We start from the raw sequence: 20210 nt of genomic DNA, 5'->3' as shown, positions 1-20210 counted from the left end.
GTGATTAGCCTTCCCTTTATATTTATGACAGTCTCCATCTATAGAGGAGTGGTTGGGCCAAACCTGAATGGCGCTGCAATGCCATGCACTAGGTTGCAACACCCAGAGCGGAGAGCTGCACTCAGTCCCAGGGGACAGGAGCCACTGCTATGGAAGGAGTGCAGGGCGGGCTCACTCTCCAACCCAGCGGGGGCTGAGCGTGGCATGGACCTGGCGGGCAAGGCACTGGGGCCAGTGGCTGCAGCGGAGGTAGCTCCAGAGGGATTGGTGGTGATTGGGATCTGCCCAGCTCCCGTGGTCATTTCTGGGGGCGCACCTGTGGGAAGTTATGTGCATTTTGTCTCTTAGGTTTCCGATATAGAGTCTCGAATTGCAGCTCTGAGTGCTGCTGGGCTGACAGTGAAACCAGTGGAAAAGCCAAAGAAGAAATACAGCACACAGGTGAGTGCGTCTGCCTGCAGAGGACGTACCCAGCATGCAGATGTTAACGCCAGAAGGGCCGGTTATGACCGTCTGGTCTGACCGCCTGCATGACCCAGCACTAAAAGCCTCCCCTGCCAGTTCCTGCATCAGGTCCTTAACCCAAGTGCTGTTCTATATACGGTATAAACAAAACAGCTCTGTGATAACAGTCCCGAGCTCTTCTACAGCACTTGCCATCAGTGTCTCTCAAAGTGCTTTGCAAAGGAGGGCAGTAGCATTATTCCCCCCCCTACACATGGGGAAACTGAGGCACAGAGCGGGGAAGTGACTTGCCCAAGGTCACCCAGCAGGCCAGTGGCAGGGCAGGGAATAGAAGCCAGGTTTCCTGAGTCCCACTCCAGTGCTCTAGACACTGCACATATATTTACATAATTCTGGGCTGCTGTGCTATCCCCTATGCCCCTTGCCCTGTGTCCATAAGGAACTCGTTTACTGCATGCTGTCTCCTTCTTTATAAGAAAGAAATCCCAACCATCTGTCACAGGAAATCTTCAGTTTTCCCCAGTCATTTTAGACATGAGATCCTCATCTGCAGCAACCGCTGGCATGTCAGCATACCACCCCTTAAAACTGGGACACGAGAACTTTCCCACCTTCTTAGGATCAGTGGGCCAAGGGCAGCTGAGATCCATATTGTAAAAGGAGATTTTATCTCCTGGCTGTTGTTATTGGAATTGTGGTGGTGCTTAGAGGTCCCAGGACACCACTGGGCTAGGCACAGTACACATACACACAGTACGAGACCAGCTCTGCCCCTAAAACCACACTGTGACACTCCCCCAGAGTAGCCAGGGTTGGGAGGTACCACGTGCCCTTAGTGGGAAGCAGTCTTGTCTACACCTTCTGTAGATCAGCTCCCTGAAACCACCAACCTCTGGCAACACAAGCGCTGCCTGCCAGGCCTCTGCAGGCCTCGCTGTCTCTGTGCAGGTGAGCAATGGGCACACACCAGCCCCTCTGCAGTGCCCCACCTCTGCTCCACTGAATTCTCACAACACTCCCAAAGGAACAGCACATACCCGTGCAGGATGGAACTCAGCATCACCACAGCTGTGAGCTCTCTCCTTCTCTCTCTCTCTATAGTGAAAACAAGGATATGTTTATTATCAAAGAACAGAGATTCAAGCAAGAGTGGGAAAGGATATTGGAAACAAGTGGTTACATATAAAACAAAATCATAACGTGCTTTCTGGAGCCAAAAAGTAACTGACGAGGTATTCCCCTACCTCCTCCAAGAAAGCATACTTACCCCAAGTACTTTCCCTAGTGTTTTCAGCTGGTTTGGTTGAGATCCCTTCTCATAGGATCAATCCTGCTGATAGGTTGTCCTCACAAACTGAAGGAATGCACAGTATTTCATATGTCCCTCAGATATGGTTTCAGAAGTTCAGTGTATTGCCCCTCAACAGACAAACTCTTGCTGTTTTCCTCTTCCTGCGAATTTCCTCTCTATGAAGATTCCACAATCCTTCATTAGCATTCAGCTCAGGCTTGTAAATGGAGGCCCAGTGTGAACCAAGCAAGACTTAATTTACATGTAAACAGACCGATACATGATTCTTGTCTGAGAGAAAACCTGCTTTTCACCTTTGCTGGTGGCCAGTCCCTAGACCTTAAGAACATAATTTTCAGTTTAAGTACGTAACTCCTTCCTCAACACACGCACACACATTTCACAATGACATTGATGACCAGTGTGACACCGGCTTTCTGTAGACACCTCACGTGACACTCTTTGATGAACCAGAATGTAAATGCCAGACCCCAGAGCTTCCTGTAACCCTTATGCACTCTGCCAGTTGGCATCAAGAGCTCGTGGGACACACTTATTACAATCTAAATAGACAAGACAGTCAAACATTGGGAGGGGAAACAAAGAGGAGACGTGATTTGCCCAAAGTTACCTCACAGGTTAGTAGCAGGGCCGGGACAAGAACCCAGGACTCCTGAGCTCTAACCCAGTACCCTGCCCACAGGATCAGCTATTTGCTCAATGTCACTCTTTAAGCAGTCAGTTAATGTAACTCCTAGGTCCCTCGATATCACCATGGAGGATGAGCTGCCATGGAGAACCAGTGCTGCAAATGTCCCAGCTGCTATGGTCAGCCCAATGGACAGCTGTGCCTCTCACTTGTCTTTTGGCACTGAAGAAGTCATAGAAATCTTTTACATTTCTTCTGTTCCAAGCTGTTTATGCTCCAGCCTCCCAGGAACGCAGGTAGCAGTCAAGGGGATCAAAGTACAGACTCTTCAGAAATGGCATCACCAAATGACTTCAAAGTGAGTACACAGATGTCTCCTGGCTGTCAAGGAGGTGATTAAAACAAACCAGAGAAACCTTGAGTAGTCTGCTCAGGAATGGTCTGGAAAGCCTTTCTCCTCTAGGCCACCTGTCTGAACATAAGCTGAGTCTGGAGTGATTGTGGCCACTACCCTTTCAAGAGACATCAAGTAGCCTGTGTGAAATGGGCTTGGGGGACTCAGCCAATTCCTAACGGACATTTGTCCACATCACAGATTCATCACCATCAATAATTGGCAGCTGCTGTTGGCAGACTCGGCAGAAAGGCCAGTAATCGGCATGGAAACTACACTGTCCTCTCATACATAAAGGGTCCTACAGGAGGGTGGCTTGCCTTGGGCTGGAGAGCCTGGGGCCAAGCCAACCCCGATACCAGGATTAGCCTTGCCTGAAGGGAACCAGGGAATTTCCTGCAGAAGATGGCTGCAGTGAAGAGGGTGGTGAAGCACTGGAATGCGTTACCTAGGGAGGTGGTGGAATCTCCTTCCTTTGAGGTTTTTAAGGTCAGGCTTGACAAAGTCCTGGCTGGGATGATTTAGTTGGGGATGGGTCCTGCTTTGAGCAGGGGGTTGGACTAGATGACCTCCTGAGGTCCCTTCCAACCCTGATATTCTGTGATTCTATGAGGCAGAAGCTCTGGGGGCTGTAGTAAGACTGCAGACCCTGAGACCAGGGGAATGGCTGCAGCTAGGAAGGGCTGGGCGTAGCTTGCTAAGGCAGGAAGGGCTCTGACCAGACCAGGGCATTTGGGCTATACCCTGCTGAAGGGTGTTTAGTTCTGAGCTTTGAGTTAATAAATCAGACCCCAAGAAGGGCTAGGAAAACCCTGCATGGAGTTTATTTGGGGAGCCAAGAAGGGAAACAGAGAGGAGGGACTGCATGCAGGACCATTCTGGGGCTACCAGGGGGGTTGTGAGGTAACCACTGGGCCACAGACCCAAATTATCCCTGGTCGGCAAAACATGTGCTTACGTGCATGACTGAATAGGAGTCGACTTAAGCAGACGTGTAAATGCTTTGTTGGTTCGGGGCCAAAGCAATTACTCCGGCTCAGGGCTGAGACCTAACGGCAGAGCCGCTTAGGGAAGTTTGCACTGGTGCTAGCTGTTCGGTAGCTGACTATAGGGCCACAAATCTGGTACCTGTTACGAATGCTGCATTAGTTTTATTCTGAAAGTGCAATAATATCTCTTAACCCTCTGGAGAATGCAGACTTCTGTATGGTGCACAGCCTCCTAGCCATTCACCTTAAGGCGAACAAAGTGCCATCTAAGGTACAGCTTCCTAGCACTAGAATTAGTTCCAGGAGGGCTGTCAGGATTTCTCTTGTCAAATGGAGTTTTGCTTTGGGGAAGAATTAAACAATGATCTTTGCTTTGCTTTTTCCCCTTGTGCATCCCGTCCCCGTGTATTCTGGGTACAGTCAGCTAGTAAACACAGTGTTCCCACCGGTACACGCTCAGCTGACTGATTCTGACCGGGATGGACATGTGAAGGCGTGCTGGAGACTGGTATCTTACCTAAACACAGAAGGAAAGCCTAGCTTGAAGGCTATCCACTGGCCCCCTCATACAGTGCTTCAAGAGAAAGGACACAGTCCCAGGGATTAACAACAACTCTGCTCCTTTCTCTTCTAGGTAATGTCTATGCCACAGGTGTTAAGGAGAAAATTCAACAGTTCCCTTGAAATTGCTGGTAAGACTTGTGCTCTCTGCTTGTGTCTGAGGAAAGGGTGGGGGTCATGTCATACCTTCTGGGGGCTCATGCCCCACATTGTGGGGGCTGTAAGTCATGTCTGTCCGGCCTCCAGCCATGTTTTTCAGCCAGAGAGCTGGTATGGCCAGGGCAGGGAAGTGGGGTTTTAGAAATAGGCCTGCGGGATCTGGGAAGGAAGTAGAGTCCAGTGGCCAGATTAAGGCAAAAGGCTAAAAAATCTTCCTGGTGCCCTCCCAGCAGAGAACGGGATTCTGTACTCTCCACTCCCCTAAGGAAATACAGATCATCAGCATTCCCCCACCTCCTCATTTCTATGGTATTTGCCACTCCCCTTGTGGGTTTTTCCTCTATGTGAGTGTCTTTACAGTCCCCGGACTGTCACCATTCTGACCTCTTCTACGGGGGCAAGAGCCATTGCCTCGCCCAGCCCAGGGCCATCTACACTACAGCAGCTAGAGGTGTCTGAAAGAAGACGAAGACCTGAAATCCAGCAGCCGTGGCCGTGCGATGGGAAGGTCTCTGAATATGTTATGCCCTGGCGGCAAGAGCCATTAGGAAATGATTTTTCCACTTCTCTCTTATCTTGAATCATAAGCTTGCAGGAGGGATTGAAGAAAGAGCTGTTCTCCTTCTAGATAAGTGCTGAGTAGGAGAAGGAGTGGCGAGGAAAGGGAAAAGCAATCATTTAATACCAAGAATGAATTTATCATTCTCGTCCCCCCCGCATTAAAAGTGAATTGCAAGGCACGTTTCCTGATCTGAGTCTCACAGGGAGCAAGGTCCCTTCTCTTTGTTGGTGAAGAGGAGTCATCGGCTCTTCCCCTGAAAGGGCAGCTAGATAACCGGGGTGCTGCACTCCTGGCATTCAGATAGAACGATGGGGCAATCAGCTGACGTCAGAACAGGAGTCTAATCCCCCAGGCGCCCCCACAGGGAAGCAGAATGACTCTGTATCTCCTTGTCACTCTCCCCACAGGTCAATGACGTGCAAGGTTGTGCAGGGAAGGACACAGATAGGGGAAATTGGAACGAGGCGAGAGTGAATGGGAGATTATGTAGAGGTTCAAAAAGCTGCCTCATTAAGCCTGCTGTTTCCGGGTTTGTAGGGGTGTCGGGAGTTCAGAGGGGGACTTGCTCGTGCTAAGGAAGTTTCCATAACACAGTGTACCATGCAGTCCTCCTCAATGCAGCGGGCTAACGAATGGGAGTTTACACTTTGCTCCCGTATGACGCAGTGAAGCCCAGTCGGCCAGTCTGTGCCTCGCTGAGGAACGAACCCCTGTAGCTGGGGTTTCGGATGCAGCCATACACCAGAAAAATGGGCCACGCTCAGCCCTGCTGTAACTGTGCCCCACTCTTTGGAAATCAGCGAAGTGGCATATGCTTACCCCAAGGGGGATTTGGGCCCATTGTGTCCCTTCACCAAGGAATTGAAGTAATTAACCTGCTATTGGGAGCCTCAGTGCCCAATGTGGGGCCAGATCCTGGCCCATGCTAAGGCTTCAGTGGTGCAGAAAGTCGCTGAAGGTGACTGAACTGTGCAGCAGAGGATTCCTCCCAGCTCCTCCAGTGTAGGCAGGCATAACAGGGCTGGGTTGGGGCCATGCCTGGAGTGCACCGTCATCTCCAGGCAGTGTAACAGCAGAGACGGGCAGAGCTGTTCCCAGAACTGGGCCGGGGGGGGACAACAAAAAGCTCTTGTAAGGCTCCCTTTGTTCCCCCCTCCCCCTGACGCATTTTGCACAGCTCCAGCACTCCCGAGGACTTTCCTGTCACTAGAGGTGTTTGCAAGGTCTGCCAAGAGCAAAGCCACGTGAGTACCAGAGAGCCCACCAGCTGAGTGCAGGAAGGGAGAAATGGAGATGATACGCCCGCTTTGTCTGATGCTTTGAGCGTAGGAACCCCAGTCTGTGTTTCAGTGGTACTGCGGTTTTCATGCAGAATGTTGTGTTTGTCTTTCTCGGGCGCTAAGGACCTCCAGAAAACAGATTTTAAAAGAAAACCCCTTGATCGCTTAAACGTGAGTGGGCCGTCAGGATCAGAACAGTGGTTCCTGAATGGCTGCGTTTCCTCAGGGATATCCCTTTTGAATCCTGACTTAGTTTAACGGAAACAAGTCTGAATCCCTGGCCCCACTCCAGCGCCAGTCGAGCTGCGGAATAATGGGCTGCATTCCATTCCACTCCTACAGCATCAGCTACTTCCTAGGTCCAGCACCTTTCTAGTTTATGAGGAGGCATGAGGCTGAGGGGACTTGGCTCCATAGTTAGCCAGCAGGTTGAGCTGGCAGTGCAGACCTTGCCTGATCTCGTGAACCAACTAGATTTGCTGTGGGATCGTTGCAGGAGAGCAAACGCAGCCCCGCTTTCAAAGAGCAGCGCTTTCTCTGACCAGCGCGATCCTGGAAATACCGGGTGGAAGCAGAACCCAGCGGTAGTGTGTACGTGAGCCTTTGTTCTTTTGAGCAGAGGATCCCTGGAAGCACCGTGCCAAAAGATGCACCCTAGGGGGTGGATGGGCAAAGCTGGTTCTAAGCCCCTTGTCTGCCATCTTATTTCTGGGCTGCTGCAGGGGGCCTGCTCTAAGCTCCAGCAGCCTCCCAAGGGCTGCCTATGAGCTGTTCACAGCCCAGAACGGCCGTAGCAGCTAACCTACGCCCCTTCCAGCCCAATACCTCTCCTCCAGCCCCAGCAAGCACCTATGCAGGGCCTCTGAGGGAGGAACCACATAGAATATCAGGGTTGGACGGGATCTCAGGAGGTCATCTAGTCCAACCCCCTGCTCAAAGCAGGACCAATCCCCAATTTTTGCCCCAGATCCCTAAATGGCCCCCTCAAGGGTGGAACTCACAACCCTGGGTTTAGCAGGCCAATGCTCAAACCACTGAGCTATCCCTCCCCCCCTACAGCAGCCCGGTGCTGTTCCTCTGCCAGGGGAATTCTCCTTCCCCATCTGCGGTGCTCTTACGGCCAGTATGTGCACCTCACGCTGGGGCTGGTGGAGAGTGGCTCCCAAGGAACCACAGCCCTGCCCCAGCACAACCCCACTTGCCAGACCAGCCGTGCCAGCTGAGGATCCCTATGCTAGGAGAATCCCCCGCTGCTGCCTTACAGCAGTCCCTTCTGTGCTGCAAGGGGCATGGGAGGGTCAGAGGATCTGGCCCCTTATGTTTCTAATGCACCCGCTGTGGTGCTTAGGCACTCTCATGTCTACTCTGAACAGCAGTAATGAAGGTGCCTGGAATATTTGAGCACAGGTCAAGAGTTGCTGTTATTTCTCTGACTGTCTCATAGAATCATAGAATATCAGGGTTGGAAAGGACCTCAGGAGGTCATCTAGTCCAACCCCCTGCTCAAAGCAGGACCAATCCCCAATTAAATCATCCCAGCCAAGGCTTTGTCAAGCCTGACCTTAAAAACTTCTAAGGAAGGAGATTCTACCACCTCCCTAGGTAACGCATTCCAGTGTTTCACCACCCTCCTAGTGAAAAAGTTTTTCCTAATATCCAACCTAAACCTCCCCCACTGCAACTTGAGACCATTACTCCTTGTCCTGTCCTCTTCTACCACTGAGAATAGTCTAGAACCATCCTCTCTGGAACCACCTCTCAGGTAGTTGAAAGCAGCTATCAAATCCTCCCTCATTCTTCTCTTCTGCAGACTAAACAATCCCAGTTCCCTCAGCCTCTCCTCATAAGTCATGTGTTCCAGACCCCTAATCATTTTTGTTGCCCTTCGCTGGACTCTCTCCAATTTATCCACATCCTTCTTGTAGTGTGGGGCCCAAAACTGGACACAGTACTCCAGATGAGGCCTCACCAATGTTGAATAGAGGGGAACGCTCTATCTGCTCGCTATACCCCTACTTATACATCCCAAAATGCCATTGGCCTTCTTGGCAACAAGGGCACACTGCTGACTCATATCCAGCTTCTCGTCCACTGTCACCCCTAGGTCCTTTTCCGAAGAACTGCTGCCTAGCCATTCGGTCCCTAGTCCGTAGCGGTGCATTGGGTTCTTCCGTCCTAAGTGCAGGACCCTGCACTTATCCTTATTGAACCTCATCAGATTTCTTTTGGCCCAATCCTCCAATTTGTCTAGGTCCCTCTGTATCCTATCCCTGCCCTCCAGCGTATCTACCACTCCTCCTAGTTTAGTATCATCCGCAAATTTGCTGAGGGTGCAATCCACACCATCCTCCAGATCATTTATGAAGATATTGAACAAAACCGGCCCCAGGACCGACCTCTGGGGCACTCCACTTGACACTGGCTGCCAACTAGACATGGAGCCATTGATCACTACCCGCTGAGCCCGACAATCTAGCCAACTTTCTACCCACCTTATAGTGCATTCATCCAGCCCATACTTCTTTAACTTGCTGACAAGAATACTGTGGGAGACCGTGTCAAAAGCTTTGCTAAAGTCAAGAAACAATACATCCACTGCTTTCCCTTCATCCACAGAACCAGTAATCTCATCACAGAAGGCGATTAGATTAGTCAGGCATGACCTTCCCTTGGTGAATCCATGCTGACTGTTCCTGATCACTTTCCTCTCATGTAAGTGCTTCAGGATTGATTCTTTGAGGACCTGCTCCATGATTTTTCCGGGGACTGAGGTGAGGCTGACTGGCCTGTAGTTCCCAGGATCCTCCTTCTTCCCTTTTTTAAAGATTGGCACTACATTAGCCTTTTTCCAGTCATCTTGGACTTCCCCCGTTCGCCACGAGTTTTCAAAGATAATGGCTAATGGCTCTGCAATCACATCCGCCAATTCCTTTAGCACTCTCGGATGCAACGCGTCCGGCCCCATGGACTTGTGCACGTCCAGCTTTTCTAAATAGTCCCTAACCACCTCTTTCTCCACAGAGGGCTGGCCATCTACTCCCCATGCTATGATGCCCACACTGAGCACTGAGTTTGACCTGGTCCCACCTCAGTCATGGCACCAGGTCAAAAGAGAAGCCGCTGGCATAAAGGCTGCACAGACGCAAAGTCAAGGAGAATCAGGCCTTTCGTTGGGAGTTACATTTCCACATGCAGACAGTACAGTCCTGCTGTAAGACAGCCACACGGTGCTCTCACCTGCACCCTGAACACCCTGAGTTGCCTCTTGTCTATGCTGGCCAAGAACCTGTTCTGAGAAATTATCAAGCCACGTCCAGGATAGCTGGACACTCTACTGTAATAGGTTCTGTGAAGCTGCAGCTCAGACAGTCTGCAAGGTGGAGTCATACTGTTTTCCTGAATGGGAAGAGGGGGAATGTACAAATATAAATCAGGAGTCACTGATAGAATAATGAGTGCACTGAGGTGAGCTGCTGCCTGAATAACCAGCCGGCTGTTGGTTGAATGGTCCAGGCACGTTCATGAAATGTATATCCTGAATTATGAATGGAAATAACAACGGTAGCTCAGTGAGTAATTGACCCCTCTGACTGATGTGGAATATGACCTGGCTCATGGGCTGTTTGCCTCCAATATGAAGGGTCTAATTCTCTTCTGGTTTACAGTAGTGTAAATTGGGAGTAACTCACTGATTACACACCAGTGTAAAACTGCTGTAGGTCAGAGGAGACTCAGGCCCAGAGCAGTGTATGGAAGCTATTTCAAAAGATCCAGGTGCATTTCCTAGTCACCCACGCGTGATCTAGATCAACACCACCAATGTAAGCTATTTTATCTTTTATTTTTGTAAAGACAGCAACGAATCCTTTGATCGGAACTCCATTTATCGAGGCTCTTTGACACAAAGGAACCCCAATGGGAAGAACAGGAAAGCAGATCGCATCTTCGCGGTAACCTTCCAGACTCTCACTTATTGACCCGACACATGATTGGAGGGGTTTCAATCTGCAGCGTCAGGAAGCCGATTAGGGCTGCCATTCTCTGGTCTGGCTCAGCTCAGGGCAGCACCCGAGTGGTGGGAGAGGGGTGTGCAAAGTGATCATTCCTGCAGCTGGGGGTCCTGTCCTGTCCTGTCCTGCTCCTTAGTGCCAGATGCCCACCCCCTTACACTGAGGGTTGAAAGGAGCGGAGGGTTGCTTAGAGTTCTTGCTGATCGGCTATATAGGGTGTGGGCATTTCGCTACATCAACAAATTAGCACAGAAGTCTTAGCAAACCCTGTGTTACTGACTATTTCACCCCTCTGATGTCGGTCAAGATGTGCATGGTGCCTCCATGGGGGTCCACTGCTGAAACCTATGAGACACCAATGGTGCCCAGAGACCAGCAACCACTCCTCTGTGGTGTGGTTCAGCCCGCCCGCCCTTAGCCAGTGTGCAGTCACTAGAGCCCAGTAGGCAAGAAATCGAGCCTGTTGAGTGCAGAGCTGATCCCAAGGCATGTGACTAGGTCTGCAGCACACAGGAGACTATGACATGGGCATGATGAAAGGAGGCAGTTGGATCTTCCAGGGGTACGTCTCCCCCGGGAGCCATACTGGTGGCTTCATCTCCTGCTCTGGAAGGGGCAGAGAGGGCAGCCCACAGTGAGTGGAGATTGCAGGAGAAGGGAAACTGGAAGCAAACAGCGAATGAGATTCGTGAGATTCATGAGTTTGATCCTGTAGCCTCCCGGTTTTCAGTTCAGTGTCTTGGTGCCTTGCAGAAGCCTGTGATGACGCATCGACCCTGAAGAAGATGGAGCTTCCCGACACTGCAATTTTACTAACAATGCCCGGTCTCCGCTCAGAGCTTCACCTTTATTTCCCTCAACACATTCTCTTTCTTCTGCCTGCCTCCTCTCCCCCCGAAGGGCTGGATAGAGAGGAGGAGGCAGTCCTGTGGGTCAGGGAAATCCTGCCGAGTTGTGCTTACGGAGCTCCGGCTCCACCTCACTACTCAAGCAACCAAGTCCCAATAAGAAACTTGCTGCCTGTTCCTGACAGGATTTCCAGCCCCCAGTGTCTGGCAAAGCAGCCCCAGCTGTCACACCACACACCCACTACGTCTCTTCTGCAAGTCTCCGATGTTGTGAAACAAGGACGTCTGTCTGCATTTGAAAGCAGCGTTGTCAAGGCTGGTAGCTGTGAGGGTTAACTCAGTGGGCCAGCTACATGCTGGGTGCAGTTCTGGTGGCTTCAGTGGAGTGAGTTTCCACTCTGACATTCGCTTTCCTCTTGGGTTGGTGCAGAGAAGTCAGTGATTGGACCCATCAGTATTCAAGAGTTTGCAATGGATTTAAGGTGCCCACTCCCCATTGCCTCGAATGGGGGTCACGTGGCTAAAACCCAGCCCAACACTTTGAAAATGTGCTGCTGGACATTTGCAAAGATCACTCCGCAGTTGTCCACGGTCTGTCCACTCCCCACTCTCCCCCCCATGGACAGGAGCGAAGGAAGCTGCCTAAGAGAGGCTTGGAGGCCACCTCAGTATTTTAATATAAAAACATTTAGTTTAAGAATGATCCATGTGAATCCTTGTATGAGTAACAGGTCATTGCATTAGGCTTTGGTCATGAGCGGAGGCACGAACCTCTGCAGATACATCCTGCAGCCATCTAACATGGTAATTGCAAATAGCAGAGGGCAGGACCCCGAGTTACCACTTCCCAAGAGATTCTGTGCTTTTTGGCATTTTTCCCTTTCTGAAACAGAATGCAAACAAAATATTTTAACATCTCCAGCGGAACCAAATTCCAAAAAAGGTTTGGGGGTCAATCAAACCATTTCATTTCAATAACACGGAAACATTAAATTCCCATTTCGACCGCAAAACTTTCAAATGTTTCGATATAAAAATTTTTTTTTTGAAAAAATCATCTTGAACTGAAAAATCAAAATGTTCTAGTCCGAATATGTCAAAATTGGATGTTTCAACATTATTAAAATGCTTCTTGGGATGTGGAGAAAATTCATCAAAATCAACTTGTTTTTCAAGACATTCTGGTTTGACAAAAATTGCATTTTGGGGGTAAAAAAGAAACACATTTTGATGAAAAATTCCCAACTAGCTGTAGTTGTGACTGACTAATGGTATTTGTATCCTCAACCTACAGTTCTTATACCCTGTGGCATGATAGCTGAAATGAACCAGTGTGACTTCTCCGCAGCTGTTTATCACTTTTAGTATAATTCATGTGGAAGCTACTTACAGTCTCAGACTCCCTTTAGAAATCATTTCCATTCTCACTAGTATAGTCCAAGTTGAGATCCTGAGTTCTCTTTCAGTTGGCATAAGGCTAGGCCGTTCCAAGAAATAAGTATAGCCCACTGTAAATAATTACCGCTATGTTAGAAACCAACTTCCAGCCACGACCAGGTCATCAGAGCACCCTGCAAAAAAATTAAATGACCAGTTGTATATACCTCACCACTGAGCTGACATCAAGCATAACCCAGTGACCCAGATCCTCATTGGTGTAAGGCAACTCAATAGAATGATGCAGATTTATACCAGCTGAGCACCTGGCCTGGTGTTTTTTAAAGCCACAGTACAGTACCACCTTGACTATAAACACATCCTCTGCTATGCACAGTTCCACCTTTAGTTCAGTACCAGTCTATCGGAATTTCATGACAAACTTCGGCAATGTAAAATAAGGCATTATTCAGACCGTAGCTTTCAGGCCATTTTTATTTATCTGCTTTCATCCTCCTCTGTCTCTATAATCTGTACATATGCTAAATCTTACAATAAAGCCGATTTTGTGTTAGGAGATCCTAGCACCCCATTTTGCGTCTGCTTTCCTCCCTCTTGATCTTGGCAGAATTGTCTGTCTCGCCGTTGACTTTCCCCACTTAACCAGTCAGTGCAACTGCATCATATTTGCAAAATGCAATTGTTAAATTACAGGAAATGAAGCTGTGGCATTGAAAGAGAGGATTGGGGAGGTGGGGGGAGAGAATACATTCATTAACCTGGCATTGATCACAAGCCTGTGTTTTCACACTCATTCAGGAGCTATAGAGGAGAATTGTCAAACAATAATGCTGTACATTCCCTGTTGACTGCATTTTGTTACCTGGGTCCTATGCTGTGGTGTTTTAAGCACAGGAGTTACCATAACATCAACAGATAAACAAATGGGATCGATGCTTAAAAGGAAATAGGAACAGGAGAAATTCTTTATGACAACCCTTCCCCTGCCCCAACAAAAAAGGGTTTTATCTATTGGCGCATTAAGTTCTTTACTTATTTGAATGGCTACACCTCTGCAAAGACCAAACAAATCACATTCAGATGCTGTGATCTAATTAGGGCTCATCAATTTGCAAGCAGGCAGGTTTCATCATGAATCCCATCAGCTGAACTGGTGAACTGTTCAAAACGGCAAGCTGTAAAGTTGAAAAACATTAAAGGATTCCTGGATACACAAACCAGAAGGGCTGTGGTTTATTTTTTCTTTAACAATTGCCTTACAAATTGCAGGATACAACAGTTGATTTATATAGTTTAACTACAGTTATACAGTAATTTCCATGAGAAATATCCTCACCTCTCAACACTACAGTGCGCTTTCAATTCTGGAACAGGACAAGCACTTTCATAAAGTAACATTTCCTCTTCAAGGCTCTGTTGGCTGAAATATCCCACCCGCTATGCCACTGTAGCCAAGACCTTTAGAAACCAGCTTTTTGAGCCAAGCAAAGCATATACTGAGGTTTTGCCCTGATTCTAGTCTTCAGTGTAGCTGGTCTAATACAGTCCCGTTGCAGACAAGGTAAATGGTGTCTTGAACTGGTGCAGCGTATCTCTGCATGAAAGCAGGATAAGCTACACTGGTGACAATTAGCAGCATTACCTTGTTTACTCTGGGGTTTTGCAATGGTGCCTGGAAACAAGACAGATCTTTCAGTGTAGAGCTGTGGTTCTCAACCCACGACCCAATCAGCACACAGCTGCGGCCCATGTGACATCCTCAGACAGGTAGTATACAGGGTGGATTTGGCCCACACAACACAGAGACCTGCATGTGCAGCTCACAAGGATAAATAGGTTGAAAACCACTGGTGTAGAGGGAGCCATAGAGAGAATGCAATCAAGCTGCACTGGGGAGTCAGGATCCAGATGCCTAGCGACTTTAATAGCTCTTATGCATGGATGTCAGCCATGCCTGTATTGACAGGGACCATACCAGAATATCCATGGTTATTATGAAATAAAAGGAACTGCTCCTTGGAAATTGATACTCTCACCACTGGAGCTTATTCAGTTGCACTTAGCATTGTGCAAATAACTGACTTTTTGGTTCACTAACAGTTTTGCAAAAAAAAAAAAAAGAAAGAAAAGAAAAAAAAGAAAAATCAAACCAAAAAGTATAAGTAAATAAATAAATAATTTGGGGTCAAGTGGAAAGTTCTGTGCATCCCAAAATAAAGGGTTTTGTTTCAATATTGCACTTTATCGAAACATCTCATTTTGAAAAAGGTGAAATGAAATGGTTTTGATTGTTGCGGAATTTTATTTTTTCCCTTGGCTAAATCAATGCAACTTCACAAACTGTTTCGTTTAACCTGCAGCTGCCGTTTTTGCTGAAAAAGAAAATGTTCAGATGAAGAATGTCACCCAGTTCTACTTGCCCGATAGTGCTCTTCATCACAAACACAGTCTATTTGCCGGGTCATAACCCCACCACAAGAAATTGAGGAATAAGGCCTGCAGCATTGCCAACCTGAAACATTCAAAAATCCTGAGTCAGATCCTCCAAAAACCACAAGATTCTTTAAAAATCAACTTGGGGTTTGGGACGGGGGTGGGTTGCCTTCCCCTTTCTGACCCTTTAGGACTACACTTACATTTCCAAGGTTTTCCCCACAACCACAAGGGTGACAAACAATAAGTAAAAACTGAGAGTCTCATGCAATCACTGGATTCCAGCAGCTGAGACTTTAAGAGCAAAGCCAAATACTGCGATTCTCATGACAAAATCATGAGAGTTGGCAACGCTGGACCTGAGATCATTATTGCAGAAGGCAGGACTGGCCTCGTTAGAAGGAGCAATTTTCACTACTTGGAAGTACTTTGACACTAAGTAGAACCTGCTGTTTATGTTTATAACACATCTCCATTTCTTATTAATTGCCCAAATGTCTTCTCATTGTCTCTCTTGCTGAGGACAGATTTCCAAAGGAGGTCAATATCCCAACCATTTAATTTTGTCCCTCCGCTTCATATACTAACAGGCCTCCTTCTCTAGCATTTTTCCCCCTTGTTGGATAGAGAATTTCACTTACTCAGCCAGTAGGTCTAACAGACCTTGATAAAGGCAAACCATGCAGTAAGCAGCGATCAATTACTCACAAGTGGGCAGCTCATCAAGATGATTTCATCACACATGCCTCCAGTACCGGACAATACCGCTTCAGCTTCCATTTGTTTCACAAATTTATTGATACCTTTTTGTTATCTTTTCTTATACATTTCGCATTTCTTATGTTAACTCCCCTCCCAAGTTTGGGGTTAGTTCAAATCAGTGTCTTCTAGCTTTGTAATTACTTTATCTTTTATTGGCCTCACAAACATGATTGCTCTGTAGCACTAAGCATGACTACTCTGCAATTCCTTACACATGCATTGTTCTACTTAAGCTTAAGCTGTTAAATATTATCAGAACAGATTCTTAAAAGTCCCAGCAGGCTCTGTATCAGGGCTAAATGAGCTTTTGCTCCCAACACCCCTCCCCTCCCAAATCTATATTTATATTTGTAGCAGCTGTTCTTATTTCATTTTACTCTTTTGACTTTTGTTAACCCATGCTGCTTTGGGGGCGGGGGGAATATGGTGTTCACTGTGATGGGGTCTACAAGCCCCTCACTGATCCAGTGTTGGAAGAGGGGTGACCTGCCCCGCAACAGGTGCAGAGCCTGCTCCCAGTGGAGGAAGAATTTAAAAGGACACTGATAGCCCAGGGGAAGGGGGAATGAGCTTCATGTGGCACCAGGCAACAAGGCTGGTGCTGAGAGCTTTGCGAGGGTTTCTCCAGCAGCAGGGACTTGGATTCCTCCCCACCCCTGCCCCTTTGGGAGATGAAAGCCTAAGAGAGATGGACTGACTGAACTGGACACAGAGACAGAGGGAAGTCTGCTAAGCCAGCGACGGTGCCCCAAACTGAGGAGCTCCAGATGGGTAGGAAGTGACATAATTTGGGGCTGGTCAGTAACTGGACACTTTAAGAGGCCCTCAGGGCACTGGGCTGAGACCCAATGGAGTGTGTGGGCCTAGGACTCCCCATTTCCCCCTCCTGACACACACACACACAGTCTTTTGTTGTGCCAAGCTCTGGGGGAGCAACTGGAGCAGGATGGGGTGATGAGTCTGCACCCGGGGCCCCCTCTGCGATGACTAGACCAACAGAAACCATAAGGCCACGAGCTGACCGTGAGGCATAATTGCACAAGGGGTCAAAGCCATGCTTTCTGGGAGAAGCAGACAGAGCCCCTTCAAGCCGGCAATTGTAAGGAACCAAGTCATCCCAGGAGCAGCAAGTGCATCTGAATGCATCAGTGTCTTGGAGCTGCCACCTTATTTTAAATGCCAAGCTCATTTCTGCTGTTCTTTCCAAACACCTCGTTTGTTACTACTCCCGGCTTTGAGCCGTCTCCGTCAATCCCCTGGAAGGTGGTGCTACATGACAGGATGTTGGGCTGCATTTTCTCCACCAATTCAGCATCCATTCCCCGCTTCTTCTGGCCAGCACTAAGACAGAATGAAGGTTCAGTCCTGACCTCAAATTCCTCACACACTGCCCAGCTCACCAGCCTCGTAACACAGCATTTCTTGCAAGCGTCCTATGGTTGGTTTGGGTTTTTTAATCTCTGTTGGCATTTTTTGAGCCTTGAAAGTTTGTATTGTAATATGAGTAGCTACTTCAGAGCTAACTGCAATCCAGTCACAGTGAAAATGGAGAGACAGGTGTGAGATTGCTCCCAAATTTCTTCTCTGTCCAGTTTAATCTTTTTAATTAGAAATTACATAGCAGCAGCCAGTACTAGCTGTGAGGTAGAAGAGTTTGCATTTGATAGGACCGCAGAATCCTCCCCTTCCCAGCATGCTTTGCTAAAAGAAGATTCACAGGCAGACCTCTTTTCCATCACTGTTTCAAAGAAGCAAGGCTGCTAGTCGATACCAGAGTCCTGAGTCCATCCTCCTGGGCTAATTTCCTCGGCTTTTTCCCTGCAACCAGACTGCCACAGCATGGTAACACTGGAGACAGAGGGGAGCCCCTGACCCACCCATCTTTCAGGGCTTTAGCCTCCACGCCCAAACAGGGGAAATAAGTCCAGGCTGTTAAAAAGCACTGGCTCTTCTTCCACAAGGCTCTTCCCTAATTCCCAGGGACGCTCACTTTGCCACAGCACCTGGTGACATCAAAGCTGGCCACATCCAGCCACTGTGAGGATTTGACGCAAGCTGATCCAATGACCATGGCACTATGTCAGAAACCTAGATGAGCTGAAGTGAGCTTGTGAACCCCTAGTCTAAGTGTGCACCAAACCAGACAGAGAGGGTGAGCCGACGCTGTGCCAAGGAAACATTCAGCACCCCAGATCAGTCTGTCTCCCCTAGCATCAGAACCCCACTCAGCATTTTGTCAGAGTTTGTTTCTTGGTCACGTTTCTTCTTTTGAAAAGGCTTTAAGCATTCAGGGCCCGAGCCTGTTAGGTGCAGGCACTTGGGCCCATGCCCTCAAAGGTCATGAAGTGGCTAACTCCCTTTGAAGTCAATACCTTTGTGGAGCTGGGCCTTGGCAGATCTCAGAACCGGACTCCAAACACCACCTGAGTTTCTGTACCTCTGAAAGCTCTGGTTGCTGCAAATCCAAACACATTCGAAAGCCATACTTTTTTGGGACGTTTCTAATACCGATGGACTCCAATGTGGCTATAGCTCTGGGTGGAAGAGGAGGAGTTTATTCTATCTGTCTGATACTGTTGGAAAATCTCCCAGATGGGCTGAGGACTCAAATACCGAGTTTTGCAGCTGTTTCTCTTGAGTTCTAATCGATCTAAATCAGGTGTTCAATTTCAAGTCCCTTGGAAGCCCTGACACAGCCTTAATCAGAGTGCTGGGAACTCTGCGTTACAATGCCATTATATAGCACTAAGGAATACGAACACACCCAGGTTTAACATTTGTAGAATAATTGATTGTTAGCACAGAGGGTCGGCCAACCAACTTTTTCACATGCTTATTCTGTTGTCTATAATATTTACACTTGTAAGAGACTGGGTGAGAGTAGGCAATTACCCCTCTAACTACTGGGGGGGGGCAGTTTTTTCTTATGCATAAGCCATGTGGTAGTATTAAGCCATTGCCAAAGATTCCATCGGGCTTTTAGGTTACCCAGACCAATTTGGACCACGTCTACATTGGCATGTACTTGTTTTTGTATCAGGCTGTCCTGTAGCTGGGACAGAGAGCTTCATTTATTTTTAATTACCTGCAGGTCTGCAGTATTTTTTTTTATTTTATTTTTTTAAACACACAACAGTGCTAGCAACAAGACAAGACAAGCTGTAGCTCACGAAAGCTTCTGCTCAAATAAATTTGTTAGTCTCTAAGGTGCCACAAGTCCTCCTTTTCTTTTTACAGTTTCTATTGTGACCGTAGATTCATGGTATTGGATTGCTCTTCAGATGGCATCAGCTTTTCCTGATTTTCTGAAAGACAAAAGAACATGTTTTTACACCTTTTTGGGGTGGCAGATTATTGCTTAAAATATTTCTTTTACAAATACCCTTGCTGATTGCAGGCAAAACAGAGGAATTGCCCCCACATTTTCCTGTTTTTGTTCTATAGGCAGGCCAGGTTTCAATGGCTTCTATCTGTTAAGGGTTATGGGGAAATTATCCCACTGTTTAGTCATTAAATCCATTAGGTGGGGTACTTCAGTGTTCCTTCTTATACAGCAGACCAAGTTTATAACGTTTTTCCTGCTGTGTTAAGCTTTAAAGTTTATTTGCAGGTAATAGCTGAGAAGCATCATTACCATATGACCTTAAAGGATTTTTCCAAAAATCATACCCACTATACATTATTACAGGGGTACTTATTATCATTACATTTATTAAAATTATCTTGTTATCCCATGCCTTTTATTTAGACAAATTTGTTTGCTGACCAGGTGTGTCCTTTATCTGCAGCTCCTTTGTGCCACTAGTTCTTTCCTTCCTTTATCATTTAGGTCATTTGCATTTTCACAGACGCTTTCTGCTTTTGGATTTAAAGCCATCGGCAGCTCAGAGACTCTATCTTAAAAGGGACACAATCAACTTTCACCAGAGTTTTGATCACTTTTTTAACTTCTGCTTCCAAAACACACAGCAATCTGAAAAAGAAAACCCAACCTATTGTGGCTCCCTTTGGAGCCCTAATAGCATTTTAATTAAGTAGCATGGCATGTTTGCATTTCTTTTGCCCCTTCTACAATATGCCCTGCACATGTTCTGGGGCAAATGCACATTCCTTCCATAGTTTAACTTCTATAACATTATCCATATCCAGTTTTACATAAGGTGTCACTATTTCTTTTTTTGCTTACAGAGTTTTCATGTACCTTTATCAAAGTGACAGTCTGATTACTCAGAGCCATTTTAAGACTCAGTGTTTCTAACATTGCTTCTTTTTGTTTTAGAGTAACAGCCGTGTTAGTCTGTATTCGTAAAAAGAAAAGGAGTACTTGTGGCACCTTGGAGACTAACCAGTTTATTTGAGCATGAGCTTTCGTGAGCTACAGCTCACTTCATCGGATGCATAGCATATTG

General features: G+C 47.5%; 1 protein-coding gene across 4 annotated transcripts in view; it reads left to right on the top strand.

Annotated features, from left to right (window-relative positions):
* MLPH (melanophilin) overlaps window positions 1-15189 on the top strand; it is an 87559-nt gene extending 72370 nt beyond the window's left edge. For 2 of the 4 annotated variants that reach the window (XM_074968150.1, XM_074968151.1), the window contains 5 exons: window positions 349-441; window positions 2671-2763; window positions 4423-4480; window positions 10203-10300; window positions 11114-15186. In XM_074968150.1, the coding sequence (XP_074824251.1) occupies window positions 349-441; window positions 2671-2763; window positions 4423-4480; window positions 10203-10300; window positions 11114-11140 (369 nt within the window). In that variant the 3' untranslated portion in view covers window positions 11141-15186. Of the gene's footprint in view, window positions 1-348; window positions 442-2670; window positions 2764-4422; window positions 4481-10202; window positions 10301-11113 lie in introns of all 4 variants that reach the window. The other 2 variants (XM_074968149.1, XM_074968152.1) reach the window with 2 other exon arrangements.
* The last annotated feature ends 5021 nt before the right edge of the window (window positions 15190-20210 follow it).

Source organism: Natator depressus, chromosome 11 (genome assembly GCF_965152275.1).
Source record: "Natator depressus isolate rNatDep1 chromosome 11, rNatDep2.hap1, whole genome shotgun sequence".
In the NCBI taxonomy this organism is placed as follows: domain Eukaryota; kingdom Metazoa; phylum Chordata; order Testudines; family Cheloniidae; genus Natator; species Natator depressus.
Note: the sequence above shows the minus strand (reverse complement) of the source record. Positions and strands in the feature narration are given on the sequence as shown.